Source organism: Lepisma saccharinum, chromosome 4, assembly GCF_977018435.1.
Source record: "Lepisma saccharinum chromosome 4, izLepSacc3.1, whole genome shotgun sequence".
NCBI lineage: Eukaryota > Metazoa > Arthropoda > Insecta > Zygentoma > Lepismatidae > Lepisma > Lepisma saccharinum.
The window spans coordinates 68,222,428-68,242,237 of NC_139232.1; the positions used below are offsets into that span (position 1 = coordinate 68,222,428).

General features: G+C 38.4%; 1 protein-coding gene across 1 annotated transcript in view; it reads left to right on the forward strand.

The window, feature by feature from the left end:
- Positions 1 to 2,583: 2,583 nt before the first annotated feature.
- The window catches only part of Epac (Exchange protein directly activated by cAMP), a 666,691-nt gene continuing 649,464 nt past the window's right edge, over positions 2,584 to 19,810 (forward strand). Inside the window, exon 1 of the mRNA XM_083120690.1 lies at positions 2,584 to 2,869. Coding sequence (XP_082976816.1) covers positions 2,835 to 2,869 — 35 coding nt within the window. The 5' untranslated portion in view covers positions 2,584 to 2,834. The remainder of the gene's footprint in view (positions 2,870 to 19,810) is intronic.

The window sequence follows — 19,810 nt, forward strand, 5'->3', positions numbered from 1 at the left end:
ACCCAACGGAACTATTTCTGAGATGCTGCGTGGTCTTGAACCCACCAAACGAATAGCTGAAAGGGACTTTCACAATCAACTAAGAGCAAAGTCTGTTCGTACTAGCACGTTTTCTGGTATTTAAGTACTCTAGAACATTATTGTTTCCGATCTCATAAAATTTCTAACGATTTTAATGATGCACTAGTAATAATAGAGATCAAAAAGTAGAGAAAATAGTATAGTGTTTACTTTTTCCAGTGCAAGTTTTGCTTTCAATTTGCTGACAAATAGTATTGGTATATTAATTATACTAGGCTATATAATATGCTATAGTAAATTCCTTCGCTCCTTAAATATTCCTCACACAAGTAATTTTATTTTGAGCCAATGGCGTCGGCTTGTTTTGTACCTTGATGCCTGGCCGCAAGAAAGTTATGAGTTAACCCACAAGCTGTAACTTCCTGAATGAATTGGACGATATACATTTTTTTTAACGAAGGGCTGGGTTTCATGTAGCGGATTTCACATGACATTTTTCTCTAGAATCCTATGCGAACGTTAATAATTTAAGACATTGCCAATTGTTTCAACGTGCTTTCTGTGTAAATAACCCTACTTTTATGTGAATGTTACATTGTGACCACGACAGACAATTAAAATTTATTAGTTTTCATGTTTTTTTGTTTTCATCTCTTTTAAAGGTTCAGTGGTCGAAATGGCATAGTCAGTTAAACACTAATTTGCAAAACATGTTAATTCTAATACACACACTCACACACACACATACATATGGTGATTCACCTAATGGAAACACCTTACCGAACTTGCTTAATACGGCGTGGGACCACATTCAGCCCGTCGTACAATCGCCTCAAGTAGTACTCCGGCAGTTTGTTTTTTTATACAGCATATTTGCAGAAGATACAATTCAACATACAAGTGTATCAATATACGCTGTATGAAACACAACTTATTACTAACTTCGTTAACCCTGTACATCCGCAAGTCGCTGACGATGTATTGCCACGAGTTGTGTATGCACTCATGACCTGGACACTGTTGCTCTCGATACACCTAACACACTGGCAGTCTTCGTTACACTTGCGCCAACTAAGAGCGCTCCTACAATCTGACCCGGTTGAAAGTCGGAGAGGTCCCCTATTTTGCCTCACCTACGTCTGGCCGATTGCACGCACGAATACGTACTGCACCGCCTATCCTACTACTGACTAACGTCCTTCAAATGATGGTCACAGCGCACGAATGTTCGGTGTTACCACCACCCCATACAGACGCCATGTCGCTGACCGTAGGTGTTCCCATTATTTTGATGTTTGAGTGTGTGTATATAATGGCGTCTGACTACCATGCGAGAGGCCCAGGTTCGATCCTCGTTGGGTGAGAACCGGGATTTTTTCCACCTGTTCAAGCGGCTCCGGCGCCCACTCAGCGTCGTATAAAGTGGGTACCTGGAGGAAACTCTGAGGGGTAAAGCCGGCCAAGGGTGTGGTGCTGATCACATCACTCCCATCTTCGGCGGTGATCAAGAAAGTGTGGGGCCCTAACTCAACACCCCCTATATGCCTTCATGGCGTGGTGCAAAGCACAGGGGAGCACTTTACTTTTAGTTTTTTCTATCTATCTATCTATCTATCTATCTATCTATCTATATATATATATATATATATATATATATATATATATATATATATATATATATATCTATATCTATGTGTGTGATGGTGTGTGTGTGTGTGTGTGTGTGTGTGTGTGTGTGTGTGGATGGATTGATTGTTACGAGCATGAGACGAGTGAAAGTCAGGAATTTTATAAGTCGAGGTTAGACCGAGTACGAGAGAGTCCACTCTTACAAAGCATGGCTGTATCAAGCAGATTTACTTTGAAGTGTCTCGACGGAGAATCAAACCCGGTATCTCTTTGATTGTGAGGCCAGAATTTAGCAATTATGTTATTGCGGAAGAGGCGAATGCTCCACTGTTTCTACTTCCATCTTCATCGTGCCGACTTTACTTGAGTTTTTCTTTGTTTTAAGTCCACTTTAGTTATAAATAGACTAATCGAGACTAAAGTGCGATCGGAATCACCAAGTACCTCCACCGGGTATCGAATCCGGGACCCTTTTATTACCACTCATCATCGGTGATGCTCGCTGGCTTGAATCAGTATCATCATCGTTGAAAAAGTGGCTCTAATTAACTAAAATACAACTACAAAATAGCAGTATAAACATGCAAAATCACAGAAATTGTATTAGGAATCAAGATTTGAATTTAAAGGAGCAACGAAAGAAACATTTATCCTCGGTTTGATTCCTACTCATCCAATTTGAAAGAAATCAGAGGGAAATTTTTACGGCCTTCTTAAAAGTCCATAGTAATTCCGATTCATCGAATTAAGAGGCGGATTGACCGAGGGGAAAGTTTGAGTCTCGGGGCCGTGCTGCTCGAACCGCGTGCGGCAGCTACCAGCGCCACACGGCGGGAACATCGCGAAACTGCCGGACATCGACTGGGGCAGGTGGGTACCGGATAGTCGCTCACACGGTGCTGTAGCGAGCGGTCGGGGAACGAACGAGGGGGCGCGCAGGTTGGCCGAGCGAACGGGAGCATGATCCAGTGAGCGTTCAAAGGAGTTAATAATGGACACGGCGGGGAAATGAAGTGTGACGCGATAGAGGAGGAGATAGACATCGAATCGTTATCCTGTGACCGAGTCCTGGGAGCGGCGGTGCGTTTGTTGTTGTGTTGAGCTCAAACACGGCGGGCACGCGACGGAAGAGTAGTGTCGGGGTCGGGCGGTGTCAGCCCTCTACACCCCCGACCCCTGTTGCTATGACGACTGACTGGATAGTTTGCATCGACAAAAGGTAAGTCCTGAAGGGAAAGCGTGCGTGCATTGTTTCGAGCCAGCGCCGAGACAACGCAAGCCTTTTCCAACCATTTTATTTTTAACATTCTCATATTGCTTCGTCAACTTGAAAGTTGAGCTGAGGAGAGTTATTCTCGAAGAAAACAACAGCACGTGTGCCAGCTAAGGGAAATATAGATTACCTCATTCGAATACCTCGCGACAGTGCGATTAGCTGTCGGATTAGTTAGTGTTTTTTTGCCCTTTTCTGCCACTTCTGTCGAATCTCGACCATGAGGATGAGTGTTGATTCAATTAAATTGATGAAGAAGCACTTACCAATGAATAGACATACTCAGGCCGAGAATTAAACCTGGAACTTCGGTAGTGAATGCGCGAACCGACTACCCAATACATTCAGCTCACGCTTGGCTACACTCTTCTATCCCATTTGTTTATGAAGAATATCCAGTTGCACGCAATGTTAATTAGACATGGTACTTGTTTACTATCCTTCGGACACATTTATTAATTTTTACAGAAGAAACTACTTACCATAATAAGTTCCTGTAGCATTCTCGAACATCGGGAAGGTGTTTTGTGTGATGTAGGAATGTTTCATAGCTGAAATTCATGTTGTTCGTTGAAAATTAATTCTCCGACGGAGAATAGCTAGCCCCACGAACCATTGGCGCGTGGATAGGTTAGGAAACATAGTTATAATTTGGTGTCGTGTTAGTATCGGGATCTAGAAATTGGAAATAATTGCGTGGGGCTAGCCCCACGAACCATTGGTGCTAGCCCCACGAACCATTGGCGCGTGGTTAGGTTAGGAAACATAGTTCAAATTTCATCAAATCAACGTTGATACACCTTCAGGAATGTTCCGCGAAGCAGATACGTAAGTACGAATGTCAAAAATTAACGAAACCAAAAAATTAGAGGTGTCCGAATGATAGTACATTTTTACCCGATTTTCTTCATATTTGGCATACTTACTAATTGAGGCCTGCTAATGACGAATCTGAAGTTAAAATTTGTCGGAAATGTCTAGAAATTGCAAACCATTGACGCTAGCCCCACGATCCATTGACGTGTGGTTAGGTTAGGCAAACAGAGTTAAAATTTGGTGTCGTGGTAGTATCAGGAATATATATATTTGCTTGTGAAACAAAAAATTTCGCGAAAATCAACAATTTCCATTCCGAAAACTAACGCCTTATTTTAGATTATTTTGCAATTTCTGGACGTTTCCGACAACTTATAACTTCAGATTCGTGATTAGCAGGCCTCAATTAGTAAGTATGCCAAATATGAAGAAAATCGGAGGGGGTCCGGTCAGTTTTCGGTCGTTCCTATTCTTAACACTACGTTAGTAGTAAAAAATCACAGATCTGTCGTAGGTTCGATTCCCACCACCGGCAAACTTAATTTCACCTGAAGACGAGATACGCGATGCTCTCTCGAAATGTAATGTTAGAATAAGTGTAGTTTAAAGCACTAGGCAATGGATAATGTCCAATTTACATTGCATGCTAATGTAGAACCATTATCACTAACATTCAGAGAATTATTAGAATCTCCAGTCTTCAAGGGAGAGAGATAAGGGTAAATATAGCACCAGAATGAGGTTAAGCATTGTACAAAACGTAAAACTTTAAGAAGGAGTCAAATAAAACTACTGGCGTACCTCTGCACCTACATCGAGGGAATCGCGATTTTTACTCGTTTAATGGCTGTTATCATTCTTAGTTAAGGTTAATTAACTTGCCATATACTTGGAGGCGAATCCTGTTCAGGGAAGTGGGCTGGATCTTGGTACTGATCTATGACCGTGATAGAGAATGTGTTTTACCCTATCTCCTATGTGACTTCATGGAACGGTGAAATGTACAGGGGACAAGGTTAATTGTGCCCAGTTGTTTCGAAAAAGAACCACTTTAAGATTTATATATTACAATCTCCAATGTTAGAGAACTCTCTAAGTCTTCACGTGAGCCGAGCGAGTATAATTCATAAACATTATTAAAATATTCCATTGGTGGCATTCAAGTTTCTGACCTGTATATGACAACTGATTTAATTACTCTTTGACTTTATTACTGTGAAAGCATGTTCAAATTTGGTGTGAAGTGAGCTGTGGGTATACTTTCAGACAGCTACTTTTCAAAGGGGCACATAGCTCTGATCTTTTAATTGTTTGTTCCCAAATTCAACATGCATAATTGCGAATAACCTATACAAATAAACATGTGCCATGAAATAACAAAATGCAAAATAATTAGCAGAGTTGAAGCTCTTTTTCAATTACGTTATTTTTTTCGTCGAAACTACTGAAAAACAAACTGTAAATCACTTGTAGACTATTTAAAATATATAGTTTTCAATAAATAATTACAAGTTTTAACTCGTAGTTCCTGATATATTGGTAGGTTGATCGGTATTTATTGTTACCCGCACAGGGCGGCCAACAGAAGTCTTTTGTATTTTTGTTTGTGGTGAATAGTTCTTACGAAATTAGGATTCAGTAAGTTAAATATTATCACCGCACACTTGCGCCTTTAAGTTAACAACGGCAGGAAAGAGAAATAAGTATGGAAGGAATAAGGTGAAAACAAAGCGTACGTGGGCTTTGTCAAAGGTACGTACCATTCCAGCATTCGCTTGAAGTGACGGAAAAACTTGCATGTATCTATATACGGCTTTTATATGTGACCTTCGAAATACGAGTCCGACTCCATAACCACTGCACTATCTTAACTCTTCTGTTTCTTAGATATCTACATTCAAGTTTATACCTATTGTTAATATTCACAGACTTGAAGTATATTTCTTCCAGGTAAATTTTCTTATGTGCTTGTGTTTGTATGCGCAACAATGAATTACATACTAATGCATAACTCAATAAGGATTTATCAATCGTCATTACTTATATTTAAAGAATGTACAAATAATGATCTTATACCTTATATGCGACTATACTTGTGTATAATGGTATACTGTTGTGTAGTTTAACCTTCAACTATATTCATCTACGACATTTGAAGATTCTTAGTAAATATTTATAACGCTTATTATGAATTTATCATTATTTTCATTTAATTTTCAATGCTGCTCATTAGTTTAGAATTTCTCCAAGTACTTACAGTTAATTATGTTTTCAGAAGTACGTCATTATACCACTCAGTAGCGACTTCTGCCTATTCGCACGTGCACACCCAAATAAATCTGTAATGAAAATCATTAATATTATACTTATTTATTGAACTCTATCTCCTTTGAAACATCAAGTGTTCCCACGCCGCTCCACCAAGAGAGATGGTGGAGAAGTCTGCGATCCGTGATATCAACCCGCGTAGACAAGGCCGCGATCGGGGCAGGAATACAATGGCAGTCTCGCTCGTTATGACGCTGTTGCAGCAGTCGCGTAGAGGACGCTGATTCGGTGTTTTGGCTTGAGCGCCGTGTGAGGGGAGGTTGCATCATTTAGGAAGGCTGTGAGCGCAGCAATCTGTGTGCAAGCAAATGTAGTGTTGCAAACCCATTCCATTGGAGATCGTGTGACGCAGTCGATGCAACCCATACATCATCGCAAATTGAGTTCTTTTTTTTATGAAAGAGAAATTTCGATGGTATATTGTCCCGAGCATAACAGGGGAAGAAAAGGAGGGGAGGGCAACTGAAACCAAAACGGGTGTTTTAAGCATGCCTTTGCTTCGTGCATCTTGGTCAAAATAAACTGTCTCTGTGGCGCAGTAGCCGAATTATCAACCCGCGGGGAGGGAGCTTGCATCAAATAGTCAGCTGTTTTGCATTGTGTGGCTGTTTCTGCGTTACAAAATTATTTAATGCTGTCAAAAGCTCGTTCCTGTTTCAGTGCAAAGTGTTTGATTTCATGAAAAACTGTGCATAGCGACAGCAGACTTAACGTTATTGAATTTTTGGATGGAAGTTAGCTACAAAGCCTGTAGCAACTGCAGTAATATATGGATACGGCGGAAGGGAAGGAAAATCCTGAAGTACGATTACGAAGCAGGGCAGTGTGAATTTAGTGAGTACTGTTATTTGCTTTAACATTTATCATTCTCTTGATTTGCTTGGTTTGATCACGCTGTCATTAGAAATAAACAACAGATAGATAGATTACAATTGATTTCCTCGGTGTGGTAGTTGGATCGGCTTCTTTGGTGTACCCCAATGTTATTATTCTCCTTGTTCATTAATATCAGCAGAGCGGGGGAGAAAGCTTTTACAAAATATTTTGCAAATCGACAATAGTATTGACATTGTAGATCGGTATTTCTATGGTTTGAGTGATTTTGTCAGGTTATCGAATGCTGAATTACATACTGCACAGTAACATCGCTCTTCTCGTGATTGGCTGGATAATTTCCGAAATATTTGAAATTTGTAAAACAAAATCGTAAAAAAATCATGAAATACGTATAACTCTGTCACGGCTCCATTTTCCGTGAAAGGTGATCAAAACTTGGGTTGCCAATATATTAAGCTTCATTATGTACACAAAAACGGGTATGAGTATTTCACAGGGGTTGTATAACACTTCTGGACGATAGACTGAAGTGCACACCCATACACCCATAGAGCCAGACCACGAGCTGGGAAGCATCAATTTAATATGTATTCTATACATAATGAATTCAATAAAAAAATAATCGATTAAATTAATATAATTGGGATATTTACATCATCATATTACAGAATTATATTTACTAATATACACTCCTCACAAAAAGTTTGGAATATTGTTATATTAGGTAATAGGTGATAGGTATGGTGTCATATGTCGGTGAAAAGACGAGAACATCCACCACACAGATACCATGTGTTGTTAAATTCCAAGGCCGTGTCTGGCACCTATTGTCAAATATAACAATATTCCAAACATTTTGTGAGGAGTATATTATTGCACAAATACAGCTGCTAAACCTGCAGTGGGACATATTATTTGAATGTTTATTGTGCATAAAGTATTCTCTTCTTACCGGATGACCCATCTATGTGTTGACAATTGGTTCTTTTAAAAAACAATTGTGCGCCGAAATATGTGTTCCTCAAAGAAAAAAAACTTTTAACAGGGTAGAGAAATAACGTGGATTCATAGTGAAAATTTACCTCTTGTTGAAATAATTAAGAAATATTTTACACTTTATTAGAAATTTGCGTTCTGTCCCTCTGAACGTACATCAATTATACGTAATTACTCAATAGGCAAAGTACTATTTCTAGACGATTTATCCTTAAGCAGAGCGTTACAAGTTCTAAAAATGATTGAGATTATTTTATTGTAACAACATGAAGAATTTTTTAATTACTAATTGAAATCTTTATTCAGTTTTGATTAACCATTCTATTTTAATCCTACCTTCTTTATTTGTAACATATACTAATATTTTTAATTGTATTGTTTGAACTTCAAATGATCATAAGGAAGGAAACAGTCCTTGTATGGATTAAAAACTAGCGCAATTTGCTGTTAAACCATGATCCATGGGTTCGAAAACAAAACAAGTTAAGCGTTTTCTTTTGTATTTATTCCATGATGTATTTCATGAGTTTATCATGAATCTTAATTCATACAAAAAGTACTTATTAATACAAGATACAGACATTACTAGTATAATTTTATTTCATGACTGATGTTGTTCCTATATATTACGTATATATTAATTTGTTTGAGTATCTGTTTTGAGTCCACTTTATGCGCAGATTGGCCAATCATGACTGAGCCCTATAGTTTAAAGTGGGATCCGCACCACTATGTGCCTCCACCGGGTATCGAACCCGGGACTCCATGATTATAAGGCGACGACGTTATCACTGCGCCATCAGAGGAGGCCGTATATTATGCTTGTTGTATGATCAACTTTCAACTTGGTTTCCTCCAAGTGACACGGCTCAGTTTTCAACACCGATAGCTTTTGCACAGGACTCCTCAGTAAGGTACGATATGATAACGTCAAAGAAACCGTACAATTCCCGTGACACGCTCGTAGGAATTCGCTACTCGCTCCTTGTATGCGATTTCATTTTATCCACGATTTGTTCCAGAAATCCGTAATGCGACCTTACCAGGGTTATTTTACGCTTTTCTAATTCCGTGGTGCAATAGAGAAGCTCCTCAGATTCATCTCCGCTAAGCCGGATTTCAGCGCGCAATTTCGCTTCGGAGAACAAAGCAAAGCCCTAGCAAACTAGCTTCCGTGGATTCCACGCGAAAATATAAATCGTTGGAAACAATCTGACATGTTCGTAGCTAACGACGTAGGGGAAAGATTAATTGGCATCGTCAACGTAGGATTCAACGAAATGCAAACGAGAAGATTTACGACTGTTGAAGCCAGGCGAAAATATTTACGCTTGTTCTTGTTTCCTTGACCTGCATTTACAAAGATGTGAAAGGGTGTAAAATGGATATTGTAATAAGTGCGTGTAAAGTAACTTTTCTGCTATTTTTTGATAATCGTGGACGAATAGTGGTCAGGTGAAGGAACACTAACAAGGAAACACCCATGCCGAACGTGGAATTATTGGCTCTGGAAATTATTCATGAATTTTGGCAAGACATAAAATAAGGTACAAGCGGATGTTTTCTTTATTCCATTTTTTCTCCGTAGACGTGAAAAATTGCAACTTTTATTAATCCAGATACCTTTAAATTTATACATGTTTAAATATGCCCTGAGTCAAGTTTCTCTCAGTTTAGATTTTATTTCTTTAATTTTTTTGAGGATGAAAAAGAAAGCTACACAGAAAATAAAATTAAAGTTTCCGTTTACTTTGTTAGTGTATTTTACCGAACAATCTATCTGAAAAACGGAAGATTATTACAAAATAATATATCTTGAAGTTGATTAGGTAAATTTTTTGTTACATTGGAATCATACAAACCCTTTATAATGTCAAAATTTTTGTGTGTGGAATGGAGGGTGAGAGTCGGTAATACGTAACGTTGGAATAGCGAAAACATCTGCTTGTATCTTTGAATTTTTGGAAAGTTCACCTTGAAAATCAGGAATTATACTTGAATTTTACCATGGTTCTAGTGACCACCATGAATCTTTTTGCGTTATCCACACTCAAACTCCACCTTTTGTTTGTAAGGATCATTTCGTGTGCTGAAAATTATATCTCAACAGAGACATAGTCAGTAGTGCTAATTTGAATGCTGAAATATTAGCTACTTCGCAAGGCGTAAATGCCAAAAAGGACCAAACTGACGCGAAAGTGAGCAAGGCCACACAGATCAGAAGTTTGCACTTGGGACTGTGCAGGCAGTAGACGAGATTTGGTGCCAAAACTGAGAATGGGGAGGAGGGGGGGGGGAAGGACAGTTTACTTTATATTAGTAGGCAAGGCTTAACATTAAGAGTCTATAGTGCAGAGGTAAAAAGTAAGGGAGAACTGTCCCCTTTCGCCGCCACTGTCTGCAGGTAACAGTGACGTCAGACATTTTTTTTTTTTGTTTAGAACTTTGATAAATATCATATACTTGGAGGGAGGGAAATCAAACACGCCAGTCATTGAATTATTTCGCCACCAAACCTAGTAAATACCTCTGTGAGATATAAAAATCCTGTAAGACCTAAAAAAGAGGTTTAATTTAGGCACACAAACTTAAAATAGGTTCTAACAAGCAAAATAGGTTATTTTAGGCACAATAAAACTTAGTCAGTTGTTTCGTTTTTTTAAGGAAACGCCGATATAACTTGTTATTTTTTATTTACCTGTAAAGGAAAACATAGGTTAAAAACCTAAAATCCGAGGTCTACTTATTACATGCACGAGGGATGTTCAATAAGTAAAGTAGCAATACCTACCGTGTGAATGGGAGGTCTTGTTACATTATATAATGAACACCCCGCGTACATTTTTACAGCAAAAAAATAAATAATAATAATAAAGAAAAGAGGCAATAATTCTAGCATATTTTCTTTATTTCGCACTGTCAATAATGATAAATTCTACCACTTTACCAGATTATGGAAAAGATTAATCTTTTTAAACAGTTATGAAAGCACTTTTAGTAATCGTTTCGCTGACTATTTACCAACCATGCTCTAATAGCAATTCAACTGCGCTGAAACGTGTAATCGAATACTGCACCATATTCATGTTGTTAGAAGCGAACCAAAGTAATGAATAGGAGGGTATTGTGATCGATCAATAATCTCTTTGGGGCGAGACAACAAAATTTTAATCAATTTTATGAAGGTATACGAATGGAGCAAGATGTTAGGTGGGATATAAATTTTCTGACGGAAATTCAGGTTAATCTTCCTATGCGGACACTAGGAAGACGTCAACCGAAATAGATTTCTTTCAACAGGCGAGATGAGCCCAGGGAGGCGTTGAAGGAAATATAGCAGTGACGCATCCTGCGGGGACATAAATTGTTCACTTACCTCCGCAGCTAACGGGTTCGATTTTCCCACTTTCCTTGCTCTGAAAGATTTTCGAAAGAGTCTCCAGCATAGCCATCCCCCATATCTAACCGTATTAGAATATCGTTGCATATTGAATGCGCAAGGAACGTAATTGAAAAAGTTGCATTGATATTTTAGTGGAGGGTGGTGCGAATTTGATCTCTATGCCTTAATAACAGTACGACAAAAAAATTGTCTCGGTACACTCACTAATCTGTGCTGCGAGAGTACAAAGTGAGATAGGAAGCACTGAAATGTTACACTGAGAATCAAACCCGGGAGTCCTTGATTACAAGGCCAAAACGTTGACCACTACGCTACCGAGACATCTCGGGAAGAATATGAATTATTGAACTAAAGTGTCTAGTACTCTCACAACAAATATCTGTTGTTAAGAACAGGTCATGCGCTTTTCTAAATCGGTTAAGATGAAAGATTATAACTAGCTAATAGTATCAAAGAAATAGGTGTTTCCGTTTCGATTAGGTACATACTTCTAACGTTAACGAAATAAATAACCAAACTACAAATACAAGTTTTAGGTACTGGTATTATAAATACATTTTCTACTTGTTTCCAGTTAATTTCAACTGTGAGGATGGGGGATTAATAATGAAATAAGAACAAATACAATGGATATGTATTTTCTATTTTACGTCTTCTTTTCTAATCGCGACGATGAATGATGAAGGGACATTTACAAATGAACACTGTGCCGCGGTAGCTCAGTCGTTATGGCGTCTGACTACCATGCGAGAGGCCCGGGTTCGATCCCTGACGGGGGAGAACCGGGATTTTTCCACCTGTTCAAGCGGCTCCGGCGCCCACCCAGCGTTGTACAAAGTAGTTACCTGGAGGAAATTCTTGGGGGTAAAGGTGGCCATGGGTGTGGTACTGATCACATCACCCCCACCTTCGGCCGTGATCAAGAAAGTGTGGGGTCCTAACTCCACACCCTCTATACGCCTTCATGGTGTGGTGCAAAGCACAGGGGAGCACTTAACTTTTTTTTTCACACTCTGCTTAGGTAAAAATTCGAACCTGAAACCTTTCGTTGCGAGATTGTGAGTTGACAAGTGATTACCGAGTGGATGACAAATGCAATGTGAACATACACCTTATCGGATTTCGAACATTCAGAAGTGTGATTGTGGATAGAACGATTAACGCATTCGGTCACTGAAATTGTTCTCGCTTGGTGTAACGGATAGGAACCTCGTTTTGAGTATTCTGCTTTGAACTCCATTGAGGTTGCACTTAGGGTCGTTGGGATAATAGAAGCTGAAGTGTCTCTTTGTCTATTTGACTTATTTGGCATCGTCTTTTACTGCTACTTTTGCTGATAAGATTGCATTAATGAAGAGGCAATCAATCACAAATGTATATATGGACAAGACAGGGAATTCCACAGGGATGCTACTGTCTGTGGATGCTCAGGCGCCAGAGTTTCGTAAGCCTGAAAGAATTCAGTTTCCAGCGCGTAATGCGTGGAAGAAATTGCTTTTGAGGTCTTCCGAAAATGTCATCTTATACGCTCTGTGTTTCAGTGCGGTCCAGAGAACACAGGCAAAGAGGCATCTAGAGCAATTAAATCATTGACCAGCATCCAAAGGTAAAAATCCAACCCGGAGACCTTAGTACCCAATACGTTTATCTGTGCCCAAAGCTTGTCATGCCGTGAGAAAAATGTAATCTTCATTGTATTCGTGAATGCATCGTTTCAATTGTCCTCATCCTGGACACTTACGTTCCGAAGCTTATGCAACCCAAATTGCAATACTGCGAATTGGGTTGCTTGCACTGCAGGATGAAGAATGCGCAGAGGGGACGTTGAACCACAAAATCCGCTGTTGCAAATGTAGGCAAGTACATATGCATTTTGTGCATTTTTACCTAACTGTATTTTTCAAGTTGTTATTCGATACTTTATCGTACCAAATGCACGATATATTTTTTGAATTATAAATAGCTTAAATTTTGATCTAAACATAATTTCTCGCATTGAAAGTCATGAAATATTGGAGCTTTAAATATCGCTTCCTGAAGATACGATCTTTCTATTTGGCATAAGGCGACAATACCGAGTGTCCCAGAAGTCTTTCCCTGATTACAAATTTTATTCATATCCGCTATATGTAAGGTAGAGATGTGAAAGTGGTGCCAAAATGTTGGAAAACTAACCAAGTTTTTTTGTTCCAGGTTTCAGTAACATGGCTGTAGTGTAGCAGTGTCAGTGCCCAGGAAACCGGAAATGTTCACAAATCAGGAAAAAGCTCACTGTGTCCCCTGGTATCATTAGGCAACAAAGCCTGCACAATTTGCACTTTGTATGCACGAAAAAATAAACGTTTGTGTAAGATATCATAAAGATAACTTTTTGGCTGATGTTTTACGTTGTTTGAAATCGCTGAGGTTGATGGTTCGGCCACTTCTCGGTAAGTCAGCAACAGATTCTGTGGTCTTGAACTTGTCATACCACGACTTGATGCTCTCGGCATCGGGCGGTAACTTTCCATAAGTTGTTTGAAAGTTCCTCTGCACTGTTATTGGTGACCGGGTCACGTGACACACTGAGATTTTTCCTGATTTGTGAACATTTCCGGTTTCCTGGGCACTGACACTGCTACACTACAGCCACGTTACTGAAACCTAAAACAAAAAAAAAACTTGGTTATTTTTCTAACATTTTGGCACCACTTTCACATCTCTACATTGCACATAGCGGATATGAATAAAGTTTGTAATCAGGGAAAGACTTCTGGGACATCCGGTATATTCACCAAGTATCAAGTACTGAGCTGAATGGTAGCAGTATTAACGATTGAAGATGTTTTTAGACATTTGGCCTTAGAAATACAAGTTTTATTTCATTCGAAATGTTATTTTGTCCCCTAGCCTATACACATTTAATTACTGTATAAATTTACAATTTTGAGATCTTGTCACGTTTATGTTACTTATTTTTCCTTCCAGTCTCTTCACGTAGCACCATTGTTGTGCAACTTAACACGATGTATTATTACTTCCCACGATAGAATCGCTGCTTATAGCCTTGTCAAACCTCTAAACATTTTAGAAAGCGTCTACCATTTCTCTCCCATGATTATCTTTTAATGATTAAATATTAATAAATTGATAACCTCATGGCGGAGCGGTTATCGTAGCGTCCCAGGAAAGCCACAAGAAAACCACATAAAAGTTTTTTTCTGCCTCAAACACCAAAAGAATACATTTTTGAAATTTTAGAAGGTAAGAGTTAATATTTTATGGCTGCATAAGAATTTCGTAATGTCAGTCCATTTTCTGAAAACTGATGAAAACAAGTGGTATTTCCAGTCAAGAACACGGATTTATTTTTTTCTTCTGCAATCTATTCTGCTGTTCGCTTCTTGATAGGCAAATGAACGGACCACGAATAAACACTTTTTTTTCTTTTTTTTTTTTTTTGTAAGGATGAAGCAAACAGGTTCAGCATTTCGTTCCCACAAAGGTGTTCGATCAATTTTCAGCGTTATTTTCTTTGTTTCAGACAGAATCTCGTTTTCCGAGTTCCGAGTAAAGGTCAAGATGTGTTCCTCGCGGACTACGATTCCCCGGGGTTTTTCTTTGCTTAACCGGATTCTCGTTTCGCTTAACTTCGTTAGTTGTTCTCTCAAAGAATCAGTTCTATTTCAACAAACGAGGATCTGGTGTTCGCTGCTTGCCTCAGTAAATGCGCAATTTATGGCCCCTTAAGAGGAAGGTTTGGTTACAGTTTGGGAGCAAGGAAGGAGGAGGAAAGGGGAGAGAGAGAGAGAGAGAAGCACGCAAAAAACGAAAAAGAGAGTGGGAGTAATCTCGATATTTTCTTCATTCTTTTGTATATTCAAAGAGATATACTCAGAAATTGATTTCTACTGTATACGCTTATGGGATTGGTCGAGATACGTAAGGAATAATGAAATGTTAATTTAGAATCATCCGCTCTTCTGCCACTTTCGACTAATTGTGACCCGATGAAGATGAGTGATGAAGGAACACTCACAAGTAATACCACAGATAAACTTATTATAAGCAGATATTGAATTCAAACTGAAAACCTTCTGCGTTATGAACTACTGTCTGCAAGAAGTTCTGGATATCTACGCTGAGAGGCACCACTCGCACTTTTTGCTTTCACTTCCGAACCAAACTATTTACAGGATTTTGGCAAATCGTGACATCACCAGAACCAGTACCCGGGATGTATGTTTGCAAACAAACTGTCACGCGGGCTTTGGCATTGATGAACTCATCGCTAAGGCGCGACAATCATTACAGTGTTTATCTGTGGTAATACTTATGCCCAGGCCAGGATTAGAACCCTGAAAGTTCATCGACAAGATCGTGAACCGACCACTGAACTCGCTTGTCTTCTTTGTTTACACAGGATGGAAATCTTCCTAGTAAAGAATATTTTCGAAAAGAAAGAAGAGAGAACTTTCCAAGTTGAAGCAAAGAAATTAACTTCATTTTTATAAATTCATAATTAACTACGATGGAGACAAGATATTTAGATTTTACCTTCCTGTATTATTAAATGGATTCACATGGTAGTCCCTTACTCTAAAAAGGAACATTAATTAAGAGAGTCTTTGAATATACGATCATTAGAAGAATATTTCAACTTAAAAGAGATGAGGTAAGACGTGATTGGCGGATGTTACATAATGATAAACTGTATAATCTGCATTCATGCCGAAATATTTTCAGAATAATTAAGTCAAGGAAACGTTCATGGAAAGGCATGGCTGAGAGATTATAACTTCCGTTTTTTCCCTTTAATCAAGTAGGGTCGCAACAAATGATCATCCCTGATATTTTCTTGATCTTTCTTTTCTTCCATCACTTATCCCTTCCCCAGATCGGCCTTGATCCACGCTGTTTCTCTTTCCCTGTTGATTGATTCATTACGCTCCTTGAGTACTCTTTGTTTGATATTGTCTCTGACCAATGGATCTTCAAAATGTATCTTAACAGATATTAAGTAATATTTGCAGTCGAGTCACATTGCTTTACATTTTCCAAGGTTGCAATCGTTACAGAGAGCTTGATGTTAGAGTGGTATCGAATATTCTTATCTCAGGTCGTTTTCTCAGCTGATGGGCGTCTATATAGACCTGAGTTGGGTAAACACACTCTTACCTTTCCTGATCATCTGTTCCACATATCTTGATAGCGTGTTGAAGTGGGTTGTTTATAACTCTATTTCGAGTGTGGCTTAGGTTGTTCATTTTTTTAAAACCGTCGTCCAACTACATGGATGCTGTAAAGTCCTGGATTTCTTATAACGCCCTTTCTGTTCTCCTCGGAACTGCCAGCCTCTTGCCACACGGGGGGAGTGGAGAAAGTTATTTCACTGTTTCCTTGAGCTTTTTTCAAGGGTCGCAAAAGCCAGACATTTCCAGCATTGATGCATGGAACACCATAACGTCTCGATTGAAGGAAAACTTGATCATACTACGATGTTTTCGTACTTTATTAGTAGGACCTGGATAGTTATGCACTTAAAATATGCACTAAAAGGTCAAAATATGCAAATAAATATGTAAACGGCCGTGTAAACTATTTGAACAGTTTGATTAAAGCAAATAAGAAATATACGTAAACATTCATAGTTCTGATACTGTAACTAGTATGAAAATGTTTGTTGAGTGCGTTAATGAAACTAATAATAACTTCAGTAAATTTTCTTCCAGTGAAACAAACATTCTGAATGTACTATATTTTTATAGACTTTGTAGCTGAATTTTTGAGATTTTTGTAATGATAGTTTGAAAAAATATCAGCTGCCATGTTTATTTACAGTTTAATGATATTAACACTATTTATGATTTAACATGATTAGTGTTTTATATAGTTTTCTACACAAAATGTTTGCTATTTTTGCCCATAAAATTATTGCATTTTTAATCAATAGAAATCCTTTGTTTACATTTCCTTTCGTATAAGCTTCACACTATCAGTACATATACGGGGTGAGTCAAAAATCTTTGGACACCCTTTTATTTTGAAACCTGACAGGAAAATGTGCAATTTGGTAATGGTAGATGGTAGTAGAGGGTGGGGGTGGGGGGGGGCTGCGCAACTTGTAGAGTACATGGTGACCATGGCCGCCATCTTGAACGCAGGTTCGAAATTTCAAATGAGAAGGGGGCATGTGGAATATCAAATTACACTAGCGTGAGCTCAGGAATTCAAAAGTGTAATTTTTCTTTGATATCTTCTATCGTATTTTATTTCCTTTATTTTCCTATCTTAGAATCTAATAATCACCTTTGAATGATTACGAGATTAATGTACTTTCACCAAAAGTGTTTCTGATATCTACAAAATCCTTATGTACATTATTCTAAAAAATATTAATTTAGAGTGATTTAAATCAGTGATTCTTTTTAAAAAAATCACCTGATTAAAATCTTGATTTAAATCAACCGACCCTACCTTTCTTTAAACGTTCTTTTTTCAGTTACCGTAAACAAACGACGTAAAATAACCTAGTTCAATCAATGAGTAAGTCAATCAACATGATCCTCAGCAGATATTCATAGGTTTTTCCCGATCGCTCTGCTAAACCAGTGTACGAGGATGTTTTCTAGATTGCGAATGCCTTTACTTTACTTTAAATTTTACTTTATACGCAAATATGCAATATCGCTATTACAGAATTCGTGCAATCCGCCTTTCATGAACATATAATTCTATTAAAAATAATGCTCAATGGCATGTCCTGTATGGAAATCCAGAACGCCTTTCTTTGAATAAGAACTTCTATAGCTTTAGAAAGCGATAAATATGATACAACAATTAATTATCGCGGTAGTACATTAATGAGGAGTTCCTTTACGTTCTATAATAAAAATATATTGTACTTAAGCTTGCAATATGTAAATTAGTTTAGAGCCTCCCCGGTGGCGCAGTGGTAGCGTCGTCGCCTTGTAATCAAGGGATCCCGGGTTCGATACCCGTAGTCCGGATCCCACTTTAAACTGTAGGTCCAGTCCCGATTAGCCTTACAGTGCATAAAGTCGACTTAAAACACCAACTCAATCAATCAATCATGTAAGTTAGTTTAGTGACAGTCGCTCATAAAGATTTGTTTAGCATAGTTCAGAAAAGCCTAGCATTAGTAAAAATTTCGGTTACACAGTACAAAATCTGATGGGAACTCCCAACATAAATGCGTATAAAATAAAACTTTTCATTATCAAACGGAAACCATGAGTTTTAATTATGAGCTTTAGGGAATTAGCACGCAAGATTCCTGCGCCACATTATCAAATGAAGGTCCAAGTTTAATCGGATTATGCCATTAAACGTCGTTCAGTATTAAAGCCAATTTAATGTCCAGCAACAGTTCTGGAAAAAGAGAGAGGCTCTTCGAACTGCGACAGTCTGTGATGAATCTCATTTAACGTGAACGCATATATACGTCTCGCGTTAATTGATGTTAGCTTCTGCTGTCATAGCTGTTCGCACTTCCGTGTCGTATGAAATTTCAGATTGAAGATGCAATCTGCCCCTTTCTGATACAAAATAAACACAAGCAGAAATCGGTTAGAAATAGAAATAAATTACAAATGGAGAACCAAATTCGTTAAAGTCAAGTAACCAACATTACACAACAAATTGGCTAATTGCATGTCGTGTAAAGATCTTCTTTGCTTGCTTTGTTCATTTGGTTTATTTTCTGCCACTTTGGCTAATTGCAAAGTTTTAAGATCCGCCCTGGATCGTTACTTGGTTGATGGGTCTATTGAGCCTCGGCTTCACACTCATTATCCCTTCGGGGCTTGAAATTCGTCATCCCAAGGTTCGTGTAATCCGGCTGCTTCAGTTCTAGATGGAAGGTCCGTCTTAATCTTGGGTCAAAGGTTCTCCATCCACTTATAGATCTTGACCAAGATCCTACAAGCAGTCGACAATCCTTCTTCCCACTAGGTTCTGTCGATATCCAGTTAAGTATCCAACTTCCTTTTCTCTCCCCAGCCCCTGACCAGGAGAACTGAAGATTCTTCCGTGACCACAGAATAAGAAAAAGATGTACCCTGACCAGGGTTACAAACGTTGACTACCAACAGTCTATCGGCCGATCCCGAATTCCGGCATATCTCAGAACAATCTCAACTCTTTCAATTGTATCTCCTGACCAGGAGCATAGAATAGAAAGAATATACGCCTTCTGAACAAAAGAACTAAGTAACTGTCCTAAGGTAATCCCAGAATAAACTAATTTCTAAGATCGAAATGAATACAAAGGCAGAAGTTCGAGCGTTGAAAGAATGGACGGTTATACGAGTTCCACATTTATCAGAGGTTCGAATACAAAGGCCTCGAGCTATCGAGCTTCGCTGCTTATATCTGATTTCTCGGTGCTGTCATCGATTTACAAACTTTTATCTTTACACAAATACTACCTCACAATAAAATACAAATCAATAAGGTATCAATGAGAAACATAATTAGTTACATGTATAAATTATCACTTTTACCTT